This window comes from Desmodus rotundus, chromosome 2 (assembly GCF_022682495.2).
Source record: "Desmodus rotundus isolate HL8 chromosome 2, HLdesRot8A.1, whole genome shotgun sequence".
Lineage (NCBI taxonomy): Eukaryota > Metazoa > Chordata > Mammalia > Chiroptera > Phyllostomidae > Desmodus > Desmodus rotundus.
This window is the reverse complement of record NC_071388.1, coordinates 117107581-117119662: the sequence shown is the minus strand read 5'-3', so window position 1 is coordinate 117119662 and position 12082 is coordinate 117107581. Positions and strand designations below refer to the sequence as shown.

General features: G+C 35.9%; 1 protein-coding gene across 4 annotated transcripts in view; it reads left to right on the top strand.

Annotated features, from left to right (window-relative positions):
* The window catches only part of EPB41L5 (erythrocyte membrane protein band 4.1 like 5), a 166350-nt gene that overhangs the window by 12316 nt on the left and 141952 nt on the right, over positions 1-12082 (top strand). For all 4 annotated transcript variants that reach the window (XM_045203052.2, XM_045203051.2, XM_024569625.3 and 1 more), the window contains exon 3: positions 5658-5762. In XM_045203052.2, coding sequence (XP_045058987.1) covers positions 5658-5762 — 105 coding nt within the window. The remainder of the gene's footprint in view (positions 1-5657; positions 5763-12082) is intronic.

Genomic DNA, 12082 nt, shown 5'->3' with positions numbered 1-12082 from the left:
GCGGGCGCCATTGCTCCCACTCAGCACCTCCCCCACGTACAGCGTCACAGCACAGCAACCAGCATTACCCCGCCCCGGTGAACACCTAAGGCTCCGCCCCTTAAAGTAACAGACATGCCAAGACAAAAAAAAAAAAAAAAATGGCCCAAATGACAGAACACTTCAAAGCTCCAGAAAAAATACAACTAAGCGAGGAAGAGATAGCCAACCTATCGGATGCACAGTTCAAAACACTGGTTATCAAGATGCTCACAGACTTGGTTGAATCTGTTCCAAAAACAGATGAAAAAATGAAGCCTATGCTAAGAGAAACAAAGGAAAATGTACAGGGAACCAATAGTGATGAGAAGGAAACTGGGACTCAGATCAATGGTGTGGACCAGAAGGAAGAAACAAACATCCAACCAGAAAAGAATGAAGAAATAAGAACTTGGAAAAATGAGGAGAGGCTTAGGAACCTCCAGGACACCCTGAAACGTTCCAACATCTGAATTATAGGGGTGCCAGAAGGAGAAGAGGAAGAACAAAAAATTGAAAACTTATTTGAACAAATAATGAAGGAGAACTTCCCTAATCTGGCAAAGGAAATAGACTTCTGGGAAGTCCAGGAAGCTCAGAGAGTCCCAAAGAAGCTGGACCCAAGGAGGAACACACCAAGGCACATCATAATTACATTACCCAAGATTAAACGCAAGGACCTACATCCAAGATTACTGTATCCAGCAAAGCTATCACTCAGAATGGAAGGGCAGATAAAGTGTTTCTCAGATAAGGTCAAGTTAAAGAAGCTCATCATCACCAAGCCCTTATTATATGAAATGTTAAAGGGAGTTACCTAAGAAAAAGAAGATCAAAAATAGGAACAGTAAAAATGACAGCAAACTCACAGTTATTAATGACCACACATAAAACAAAAATGAGAGCAAACTAGGCAAACAACTAGAACAAGAGGGTTGTCAATAAGGGAGTCGGGGGAGAAAGGGGGAAAGGTACAGAGAATAAGTAGCATAGATGATAGGTGGAAAATAGACAGGGGGGAGGGTAAGAATAGTGTAGGAAATGTAGAAGCCAAAGAACTTACAAGTATGACCCATGGACATGAACTATAAGGGGGGAATGTGGGAGGGAGGGGGGGGCAGGATGGGATGGAGTGGATTGGGGGGAAATGGGACAACTGTAATAGCATAATCAATAAATATATTTAAAAAAAAAAAGAATGAGATGAGGATACATGCTTTTACCACTTCTATGCAGCATAGTATTGGAAATTCTAGCCAGAGCAAGTAAGGCAGAAAAAGAAATAATAGGCATCCAAATTCTAAAGGAAGAAGTAAAATTACTTCTGTTTGAGATGACATGATCTTATAAGTTGGAAACCCTAAAGATTCCATATACAAAACAAACTGTTAGGGCTAATAAACAAATCTAGCAATATTTCAGGATACAAAGTCAACAAAAATCAGTGTACTTATATATACTAACAGTGAACAATTTGAAACTTAAATTAAGAAAATTCATTTCCAGCAGCATCAAGGAGAATAAATACTTAGGAATGAATTTAACTGAGGAGGCAAAAAACTTGTATAGTATAGGCATATGTTATTTTATTGTACTCCACTTTATTGCACTTTGCAGAAACTATTTTTTATAAATGAAGGTAAGACCCTGCACCAGCAAAAAGAGTATGACTCACTGAATGCTGAGATGATGGTTAGCATATTTTAGCAATAAACTTTTTAAATTAAGAAATGTACATTTTTTAGACATAATGCTATTACACACTTAATAAACACAGTATAGTGTAAACATAACTTTTATATGCAATGAGAAACCAAAAAATTAATCTGAATCATTTTGCAATATTCACCTTTAATATGATGGTATGGAACCATATGTCTGAGATATGCCTATACACTGAAAACTATAAAACATTGCTGAGAAAAATGGAAAGTTATTTGAATAAATGAAAAGATATACCATGTTTATGGATTGGAAAACAATGTATTTTTAAAAATTTTTATTTATTTATTTTTAGAGGGGAAGGGAGGGAGAAAGACAGAGAGAAACATCAATGTGTGGTTGCCTCTCGTACACCCCCTACTGGGGACCTGTCCTGAAACCCAGGCATGTGCCCTAGTCTGGGAATGAAACTGACAACCCTTTGGTTCGCAGGCCTGCTCCCAATCCACTGAGCCTCACCAGCCAGTGTTGGATTGGAAAACAAATTGTTAAGAGGACAGTGCCACCCAAAGCCATCTAGATTCAATTCCAAGGACAGTTTTTGCAGGCATAGGGAAGTCTATTCTAAAATTTATGTGGAATCTTAAAGAAATTCAAATAGCCAAAAAAAAGAAAGAAAAAAAGAAATTCAAATAGCCAAAACTTGAAAAAAAAAAAAAAAGACTCATGTCTTTATTTCAAAACTTACTACAAAGCTGTAATAATCAAAACTTTGTGGTTCTGGCATACAGACAGACATGGAGAGTCTAGAAATAAACCCTGAAATACATGGTCAAATGATTTTCCACAAAGATGCTAACAACCATTTGGCGGGGGAAAGTAGGAAGAAGGTTATTAGGGGGTGAGGGGAGGGGGTATAAGGAGCAATTATTTAATGGGTACGAAGTTTCTGATTGGGATGATGATTGGAAGAGTTCTGGAAATGGATAGTGATGGTGGTTGCATAACATTGTGAATATATCTAATGGCATTGAATTGTATTTTTTAAAATGGTTAAAATGATAAATTTTATGTTAAAGAAAGGAGAAATGGAGGCTGAGGCTGATGCTTGTTAAGTGGAGTCAATGTACTGGAAGTTCCCATGTGGTTGGAGAACCTAGGTATTAAGAGTAATTTGTGAACAAGTTAGAAGATGAAGTTGTGATAAGTTGGGATATTTGATTATTGATCTGAGAGGCGACATTCCAGATAAAATCTGGGTGTGATGAGTAACCTTAGGGAATCTGAGCTTGGGAGACAGCAGAATTCAAATTCTAGCCTTGTCATTTTGTCATATTACTAAGGCTTTCTGAACTTTTGTCTGTTTTGTATTTGTTGAATGGACAAATAAGCTGTAGTCATTAGGATTATTGAATAAGTGACTATATATTAAGAAAACAAACAAACAAAAAAATCTTCAGCCCTGGCTGGTTTGGTTCAGTGGATTGAGTGCTGACCGGTGAACCAAAAGGTCACTGGTTCAATTCCCAGACAGGGCACATGCCTGGGTTGCTGGCCAGGTCCCCAGTTGGGGATGTGTGAGAGACAACCAATAGATGTATCTCTTTCACATTGATGTTTCTCTCCCTCTTTCTCCCTCCTTTCCCCTCTCTCTCAAAATTAAAATAAAATCTTTAAAAAATAAATAAATAAAAATAGAAAAAACCTTGAAGTACCAGCACTTAGGTAGGAAACTTAAAAATGACAAAAGTAGGAGAGAAATATTTGAAGAAATAATAGATTGATTTCCCAGAATTAAAAAGAAAGATCTCGGATTAAAAAGACCCAATAGAATACGAAATAGAGTTAAGGAAAAACCCATACCTGGATACATTATAGTGAAATTTAAGACTGTCAAAGGTAGAGAAAAGTCTAAAGCTTACCCAAGAGAATAAATAATATTTTTAAAGAACAAGATTCAAATTGACATCACAGTTTTCAGTAGCAGTATAGACTTTAAGAAGATGATAGAATAATATATTTTGCATATTGAAGCGGTTATTGAAAGAAAATAACTTTGAGCCTTGAATTTTATATCCAGCTGACTATTGTTCAGATAGGCATGATTAACCTATTCTCAAACATAAAAGACTATTAAAGATCAGCCATGTAGAGTCCGACATGGGGAACATTGCTGAGGAAGAGCTCAGATGAACAGATAAACAAATCTAGCAGATGGTACTATATGTGTAATTTACACATGTAAGACATGTAAAGAATAATCAAATACCAAAGATTATTGTCTTTAAAAAATTAGCCATGACCAAATAAAAGAAATAGAGGAAGTATATTCATAAAACATGATGAGGATTGGGTAGAGAGGAGATCAGGGACATGAGGGCACAGTACAGTTCTTGTCTTAATAAAGAGATAACATTTTTATTTATCAAAAAGAAATAGCCCTGGCTGGTGTGGCTCAGTGGATTGAGTGCTGGCCTGTAAACCAAAAGGTTGCCATTTGGATTCTCAGTGAGGGCATATGCCTGGGTTGAGGGCCAGGTTCCCCAGTTGGGGGCAAGCAAGAGACAACATATTAATGTATCTCTCTCTTGCACATTGATGTTTCTCTCCCTTCCCCTCTCTCTGAAAAGTAAATAAAATATTTTTTTAAATAATGAAAAAGAAGTACAGAAAAAGCAATGGAGAAATTGAAATAATAAAGTCAGTTAAAAGGCAGAGATTGAAATCCAAGTATATGCTTATTTGTAAGAAATACCTTAAACCATAATTTGAAATTATATGGGGGGAGGGGCATGGATTGGATGTATATGAAGATATTTGAAAATTGAGGATCCTAACAAAGCATTTGCTTATGAGGGTTATATCTATTGATAGTTACAATATTAGAAATTAAAACTGAAAAATGTTTTAAAAAATTATTAATTTAAAAACAGCAATGATATACCCCTGGTATGTTAACATAAGTAACATTTTAATGAAAAATAACTATTGCCTAACCAACAAAGAATTTAGTGAGAAGAGTAGCATTTATTCACTTTCATAAATCTCTTTAAATGTCTGATTTAAAAAAACAGAGTCTCTTATCTGCTTCTGCATTCACTCTGTTGCAATATTTGTTGTGATTGAGGCACATGAGAAGAATCCTAGAGCCTTGTGGATCTTTTGAAACAATCTAGAAAATGCTCAGGGGTCACACTTTGACAACTACTTTTTCTATACAGGTTTCTTTGCTATAGTCCCTCTCCAGTTTGGTGGTGTTTTTTGTTTTGGGGGGGGGTTTTGCATTGATTACAGTAGTTTTCTCATTTTCCCATATTCCCTCCCACCTTCCTTTTTTTTTTAATTTCCTACCTTATTTGTTATTCTTTAGTTTCAGATTGATCTCTAAGTCTTCCCTGTTAATTCTAGTCTCTGACTTTCTATTTTCTAAAATTTATTGGCAAATATAGTTCATTCCACATGATTTATACTTAAATTTTCTACATTTTCTTGTGGGTTTTCTGTCTCCAGTTATATTATAAACCTCCTTTATAAAGTATGGACTCTAAAACTCTAAACTTGGCAAGACAAAACAAGAAATTTTCCTTCCATAGTGTCAGGTACAGAGTAATATTTGTTGGTTGATAGGAAGTAACATTCTTCAGGAAAGCACATGGAGATCACAGATTCTCTTTTGGCCTTCAGTGGTTTATTGGAAAACTAGTGTCTTACCTATTATCTACTACATGGTAATACTTTTGGTATTACAAGTAATACTTTTTTTAAAGATATCTTTTTAAAAATATATTTTATTGATTATGCTACTATAGTTATCCAATTTTTCCCCTTTTGCCACCCTCTGCCCTGTATCCCCTTCCCCTCTAGCAATCTCCCCCCTACTACCATAAGGAGATTTTATATAATTAAAGCCATCTTCAGTTCAGGCTTGTTCATCTTGCAAGCCACATATTGATTCACTTATTTTCTTGCTATTTCAGAGAAAAGCCAAAGGTCAAGAGCTGTTTGATCAGATTACATACCACTTGGATCTTATTGAAAGCGACTATTTTGGACTGAGATTTATGGATTCCGCACAAGTAGCAGTAAGTAGCTGTGTTTTTTTGGAGGTTTCAATATGGGAGCAGAAATGGAAAATTTCAAATGGCATGCTAAGTGCTACACAGCTACATACTCTTTTTAAATTTGTTTGAAGGCTATATATTCTTAATGTGTTCTTTCTTTCCTGTGGTTTCCTTATTAAGGTCTGAAGCATTGACTCCTTGCTTCAGAATAACATGATTTGCTTGTTTAAAAAAAAAAGGTCTGGCCCTAACCCAAATTATTAGAACATGATCTTTGTGGATGAGGCTTGGAAATCTATTTTTAATAACCAATGGGTTGGTTTGTGGTCCTATTAGACTTTAAGAAGCACTCCGTAGTGGAAAGAATGGCAAACTTTTGTAGGTAAGTGACAGAAGTTTCTAACTTGAAAATTAAGGTGAGTAGATTAGAGTATTCTTCCCTGAGATTCCTTCCAGATCTGTGATTCTAGATAAATAGATGTTCTTTGACATGTGCATTTCAGATGAGAGAACAGTGTATGTAGTACAGTAGGAAGTTGGAGACTTTTCAAAAAACTGAGTATTGTACAATACTAGGATTTAACTTGAGGATATTTAAAGAAAGGAGTAGGTAAGATTGGAAGGTGAATTAGTGGTGATAATCATCCAAATTGAATACCAAAAGTGTTGAATAAAGTAATATACCACATAACAATGTGTCAGTAATAATGGACCACATATATGACAGTGGTTCTATAAGATTATAATGGAGCTGAACAATCCCCATCTTCTAGTGATGTAGTAGTTCAGTGTTAAGCTGTTTTAAATAAATTTGGTGTAGCCTAAGTGTATAGTGTTTATAAAGTCTGCAGTACTGTACAGTGATATCCTAGACCTTCACATTCACTCACCACTCCTTCACTGACTTACCCAGAGCAACTTCTAGTCCTGCAAGCCCCATTCATGGTAAGTGCTACAGGTGTAGCCATTTGTTATCTTTTATGCTATGCTTTTACTGTACTTTTTATATGTTTAGATATGTTTAGATACACAAATACCATTGTTTTACAGTTGACATACACTGTAGCTCATTAAAAATGGTGAATTTTAAGAATACTAATTGACATAGAGTGATGTAAACAGTGGAAAGAAACAGTATAATTGAAGTTTCTATTTCAAAAAATCTGGATACACACACACACACACACATATACATTTGCAAAAAAATTTGCAAAGCTATTTCCCAGTTTTAGAGTTCTGATCTCTGGATGGATTTTGTATAGTAGGTGTTTCCTTTCTTTTCCTTTTTAATGTTTTTTCTCTTTTATTAGACTAAATGCACTAAGGGCAGGGAATGAGTCTTACTTACCTCTGTTGCCCAGTATATGGTAGGTACACAAAACGTTTATTGAATTCAGTTCTGGTCTGCTACTTAGTTTGATAAAGGATTGGTTGACTGTTTAGTATCATTCAACTTTCACCTCTAAAATAAGGGATTAAAGTCTTCGAGTCAGATGAAAAAATAAATGATTTTAGGGGTAGACAATTAATTCATAGTGTGTTGTTTTTTTGGTGGTTGAGGGGGAAAAGAGGTAGAAGTATGCCAATGTTAGGTTTCAGGTACTCATAATATTTAAGTAATTGTGGAAAGAAATAGACATACAGTCATTGTTAAGTTGTATTACTAGCTCTTTGCCAATACCAGCAATCATTGAATTGCCAGATCCTAAAATGATTATTTCCCCTTTTATTTGAAATACTTTAGTGCTTTTCTTGCTTTAATCTCTACTCTCTTTTTTTTAAGAGGAAGCAGTATTTTTATTTTATTTTATTATTTTATTTATTTTTTCAGAGAGGGGGGAAGGGAAGGAGAAAGAGAGGGAGAGAAACATGAATGTGTGGTTGCCTCTCATATGCTCCCCACTGGGGGCTGGCCCACAACCCAGGCATGTGCCCTGACTGGGAATCGAACCAGCGACCCTTTGGTTCGCAGCCCATGCTCAATCCACTGAGCTACACCAGCCAGGACTAAGCTCTACTCTTTTTAGTTCTAGTTTATCCCTTTCAATACCCAGAAATCTGGGCATTAAGATTAAGCTTATAGACTTACTTATTTTCTATTTTTGCTGTCACTAAAAGCAGATCTGACATGAGTGAATTTTAATTCATTTGCACTAGACAGCCATTGTTGTGTCGTCTGTTATATTTTTATTTAATAATCTAAGGGAAAAGAGCTCACTGACCCTGACTAAATAGTTAGGTATTGCATGTCTTAAAAATTTTTGCAGCACACTGGCTGAAAATCACTGCTCTAAACTGTGAGTTAAGCTGAAAGAACAATAATTGGTAGATGAAAACTATTAAAAACAAATTCTAGATAGTATTTTAAATGTTCTGAAAGTGTTAACTCACTTGATTCCATAGCAGTCTTACTTATGACATTAAGCAAGCAGAGAGAAGATTTTTCAGTTATTTGTTGTGTGGCCAGATTTAACCCCAGAATGAAGCAAAATTGGTACTTTATAAAATACTTTAATTTATTGGTGAAGATAGGGAACATGATAGATCAAGTGGATTTTTCAACCAGGATCATCTGTGTAAACTATGTTAACCCAATTATTTCCATATTTCTTTGTCATATTTACTGGGTTGACAGAGTTACAGAATCTAAAGGGGGTGAGGCAGGGTAAGAAAATGACCAAGGAATTAATAGGCTACAGTTTAACCTTGACCGTATGGCGTGTCCATATATGTAACACTAGTGTGTTAAGGTTTTGTTTATTGGTCATTTCAGATCAGCCCAACATAGGTATGACTAGAATTATGCATCTATTGTAGAGGTAACCAAAATTAGTAAACTCATGAAGCCATAGTTTACTTTTCTTCCTTGTATTACATAATTTGAGTTCGCTCTGATTAATATGTATGTAATCATATACGTGATTTTTTGCTATTTTTTAAAGTTGTTTACCTTTGCTTATACTAGCCTATTTTATATGAACATGTGACTATGTGTTCATATTTAATTTTATAGTTGAAACAATTTCATATTTACAGCACAGTTGCATGACACTATAAATATTATTCTGGAACCATCTAAGAGAGAGGTGAAGTAAGGTGTGTCAACACCCCTGAATTCTTTAGTGTATGCTTCCCACAAACAAGCATATTTTCTTGTATAACTCAGTACAACCATCAAAACCAGGACTAATTTAACATTGTGATACTACCACCATCCATTCAAGTTAGGCCAATTGCTCCTTGAGTGGTCTTTAGAGCCATAGGGTCCAGTTCAGAAACACACTTTACATTCAGTTGTCATGTCTTTTTATTGGCCTTCAAACTAGAATATTGCAGTTTCTCAGTCTCTCCTTGACTCTCACGATTCTTACACTTTTGAGGATACAGGCCATTTTTTTTGAGGCTGTTGCTCAATTTGGGTTTGTCTGATGTTTCCTCATAAAGTAGGTTTAATCTTAGATAACTTTGGCCGGCAATAACAGAGAAGTGATCCTGTGTTCTCATTCCATCCTATCAGGTGACATTTAATTTCATTTTTTCCCCTTACTGATGATATCACCTGACTTTGATCCCTTGATTAAGGTGTGGTATCTGGCAGGTCCTCTCCATTATAAAGTTATTTTACTCTTTGTAATTAATAATTTTTTTGTGGACAGTTACTTTAAGACTGTTTCTCATCAAACTTTTTATTTATTTATTTACTAGCCAATGGATTCCTGTTTTTCTTTTTTTAAAGATTTTATTTATTTACTTTAAGAGGGGAAGGGAAGGAGAAAGAGAGGAAGAGAAGCAGCGGTGTGTGGTTGCCTCTCTCGCACCCTCTTCTGGGGACTTGGCCCACTACCCAGGCATGTGCCCTGACTGGCTACCCTTTGGTTGGAAGGCCCACACTCAACCCACTGACCCACACAAGCCAAGGCTGGATTCTGTTTTATTCGGTGGGTCATAATCTGTTAACTGTTCATTTATTTTGATGCTCAGATTTCCCCAGGTTTGGCCAGCGGCAGCCACTTCAAGGTGGCTCTATTGTTTATTTAAGATGCACACATCATTCTTTGAGCATTTCCTGACTTTTCTGTCCCAAGAAGATGTTCATCTTGTATTTCCCTTTTCCAGTCCAGGACTTTGCCAGTTTTCCAATGAGGTTTGTGGCTAGGTTTAGGAACGCTGTCTCTCTGTCTCTGTCTCTCTCACTCTCACTCTCATATAGAATACCATGACTTCACAGACATATCTCCGATTTTAATTCAATACCACAGGACTCATTGCAGTTTTTCTTCTCCATATTTGTAGTTCTTTTCTACAGAAATCAGGCTTTGATTATCATCAGTATAGTATTTACTTGACTAATTACTTTGTTTGGAATTCATCTCTAGCCTCAGCATCTCTGCACTGATGCTGACCTTGTTCAGACCACCTAATTACTTCTGGACTGAACAATTTGGGAAGAGGAGGGGCTTATGCAACTTCTGATATTCCAATTATAAATGCAGGCACTTCTTTGCAGATAGGGTTGTGCAGTTATCTCCTCTAGAGGTTTAAAGTAGGATTAGAGGATATACAGATGGCAAATAAACACACGAAAGGATGTTAAACATCACTAGACAAAAGGGAAATGCAAATTTAAGATCTTGATGAGATGTCATCACTATACATCTATTAGAACAGCTAAAATCAAAAATATTGACAACTCAATGCTGGTGAGGATGTGGAGAAACTGGATCTCATAATGGTTTGGGGAATGTGAAAATGGTACAGCCTTTGTGGAAAATTGTCTAGCAGTTTTTTAAAAAACTAATCATACACTTACTATGTGACTCAGCAGTTGTATGTCTGGCTTTTTATCCCAGAGAAATAAAGACTTATTTTCTCACAAAAACCTGTGCATGATTGATTATAGCAGCTTTATTTGTAATAGAAAAGACTTGAAAAAAATAAAATGTCTTACAGTAGGTTAATGATTAAACAAACTGGTACACTTATACCATGGAATACTAATCAGCAATAGAAAAGAAAAAGTTATTGATAGACAACTTGAATGGATTTCAAGGGCATTATGCTAAGTGAAAACAGCCAATCTCTAAAGGTCACATACTGTATGATTCCATTTATATAACATTCTTTTTTCTTAAAAAAAAAGATTATATTTAGAGAAAGAAGAAGGGAGGGAGAAATAGAGGGAGAAAGACATCAGTGTGTGGTTGCCTCTAGCACACCCCCTACTGGGGACCTGGCCTGCAAACCAGGCATGAGCCATGATTGGGAATTGAACTGGCAACCCTTTGGTTCATAGGCTGGCACTCAGTCCACTTAGACACACCAGTCAGGGCTATATAACATTCTTGAATTGACAGAATTATAGAGATGAGATCAAATCAATGGTTGCCAAGGTGTAAAATTATTGGACACAGAAGATGGGTATGACTGTAAAGGAGTAGTATGAGAGAACTCTTTGTGATAATAGGATATTTATTTTGATTGTGGTCTTAGTTACAGGAATCTAAATGTGTGATAAGCGGCATAGAACTGCATACAGCAGGTCCTTGAATAAACATTGTTTTGTTCTAACATTGATGAGAAAAGCAACAGTTGCCAGCTAGGGCATTGTTTGCATGACCTGCCCATGTCTGCATGGGTTTTCCCCTGGGATGCCTGTTAACTCCCACAGCCCAGAGATGTGCAAGTTGGGTGAATTGATGTTGGATGAATTGGTGTGTTTACATTGTTCCAGTCTGAGCGTGGGCTGTGTGTGAGCATGTTCTGTTCGGGTGGGTTCCCACCTTGAGCTGCCAGGACAGGCTTCCAGCCCTCTGCTACCCTGAACTAGAATAAGTGTTTGGAAAATGATTATCTTACATGTTTTTATTTATCTTCTTAAATGTATGTATAGCTCACATTTATTTTAATGTTTAATAATTAGAAGTGTTTTGGGTCTTTATTTAGAAGTTTGGTGGTGTTTTTATGATCAGAAATATGCTGTTAAGAGCTTAACTCTTGTTTATATCAATCAGCTTATGGTAAAATTGGTTTTCATTATATGTCATTTCGCTTAAAGTTGCAGTGAGGACTTATTGTTTGCAAATTGTACCAATGTCAGTTTATTGATTTTAATAGTGTATTATAGTTATGTAAGATGTAAGCATTGGCAGAAAGTCGGAGAAGGGTACACAAGACCTCTTGCTATTGTATCTTTTTGTGAATGTTTCATAATAAAATTAATTTCAAAGTAATAAGAAAAATATAGTGTGAGCCAAACAAAACATGTCTCTGGGCCAAGATTCAACCCTCTGACCTATATGTTTGTGACCTCTGCTTGGTAAAATTTTTCTAACTTCATATTT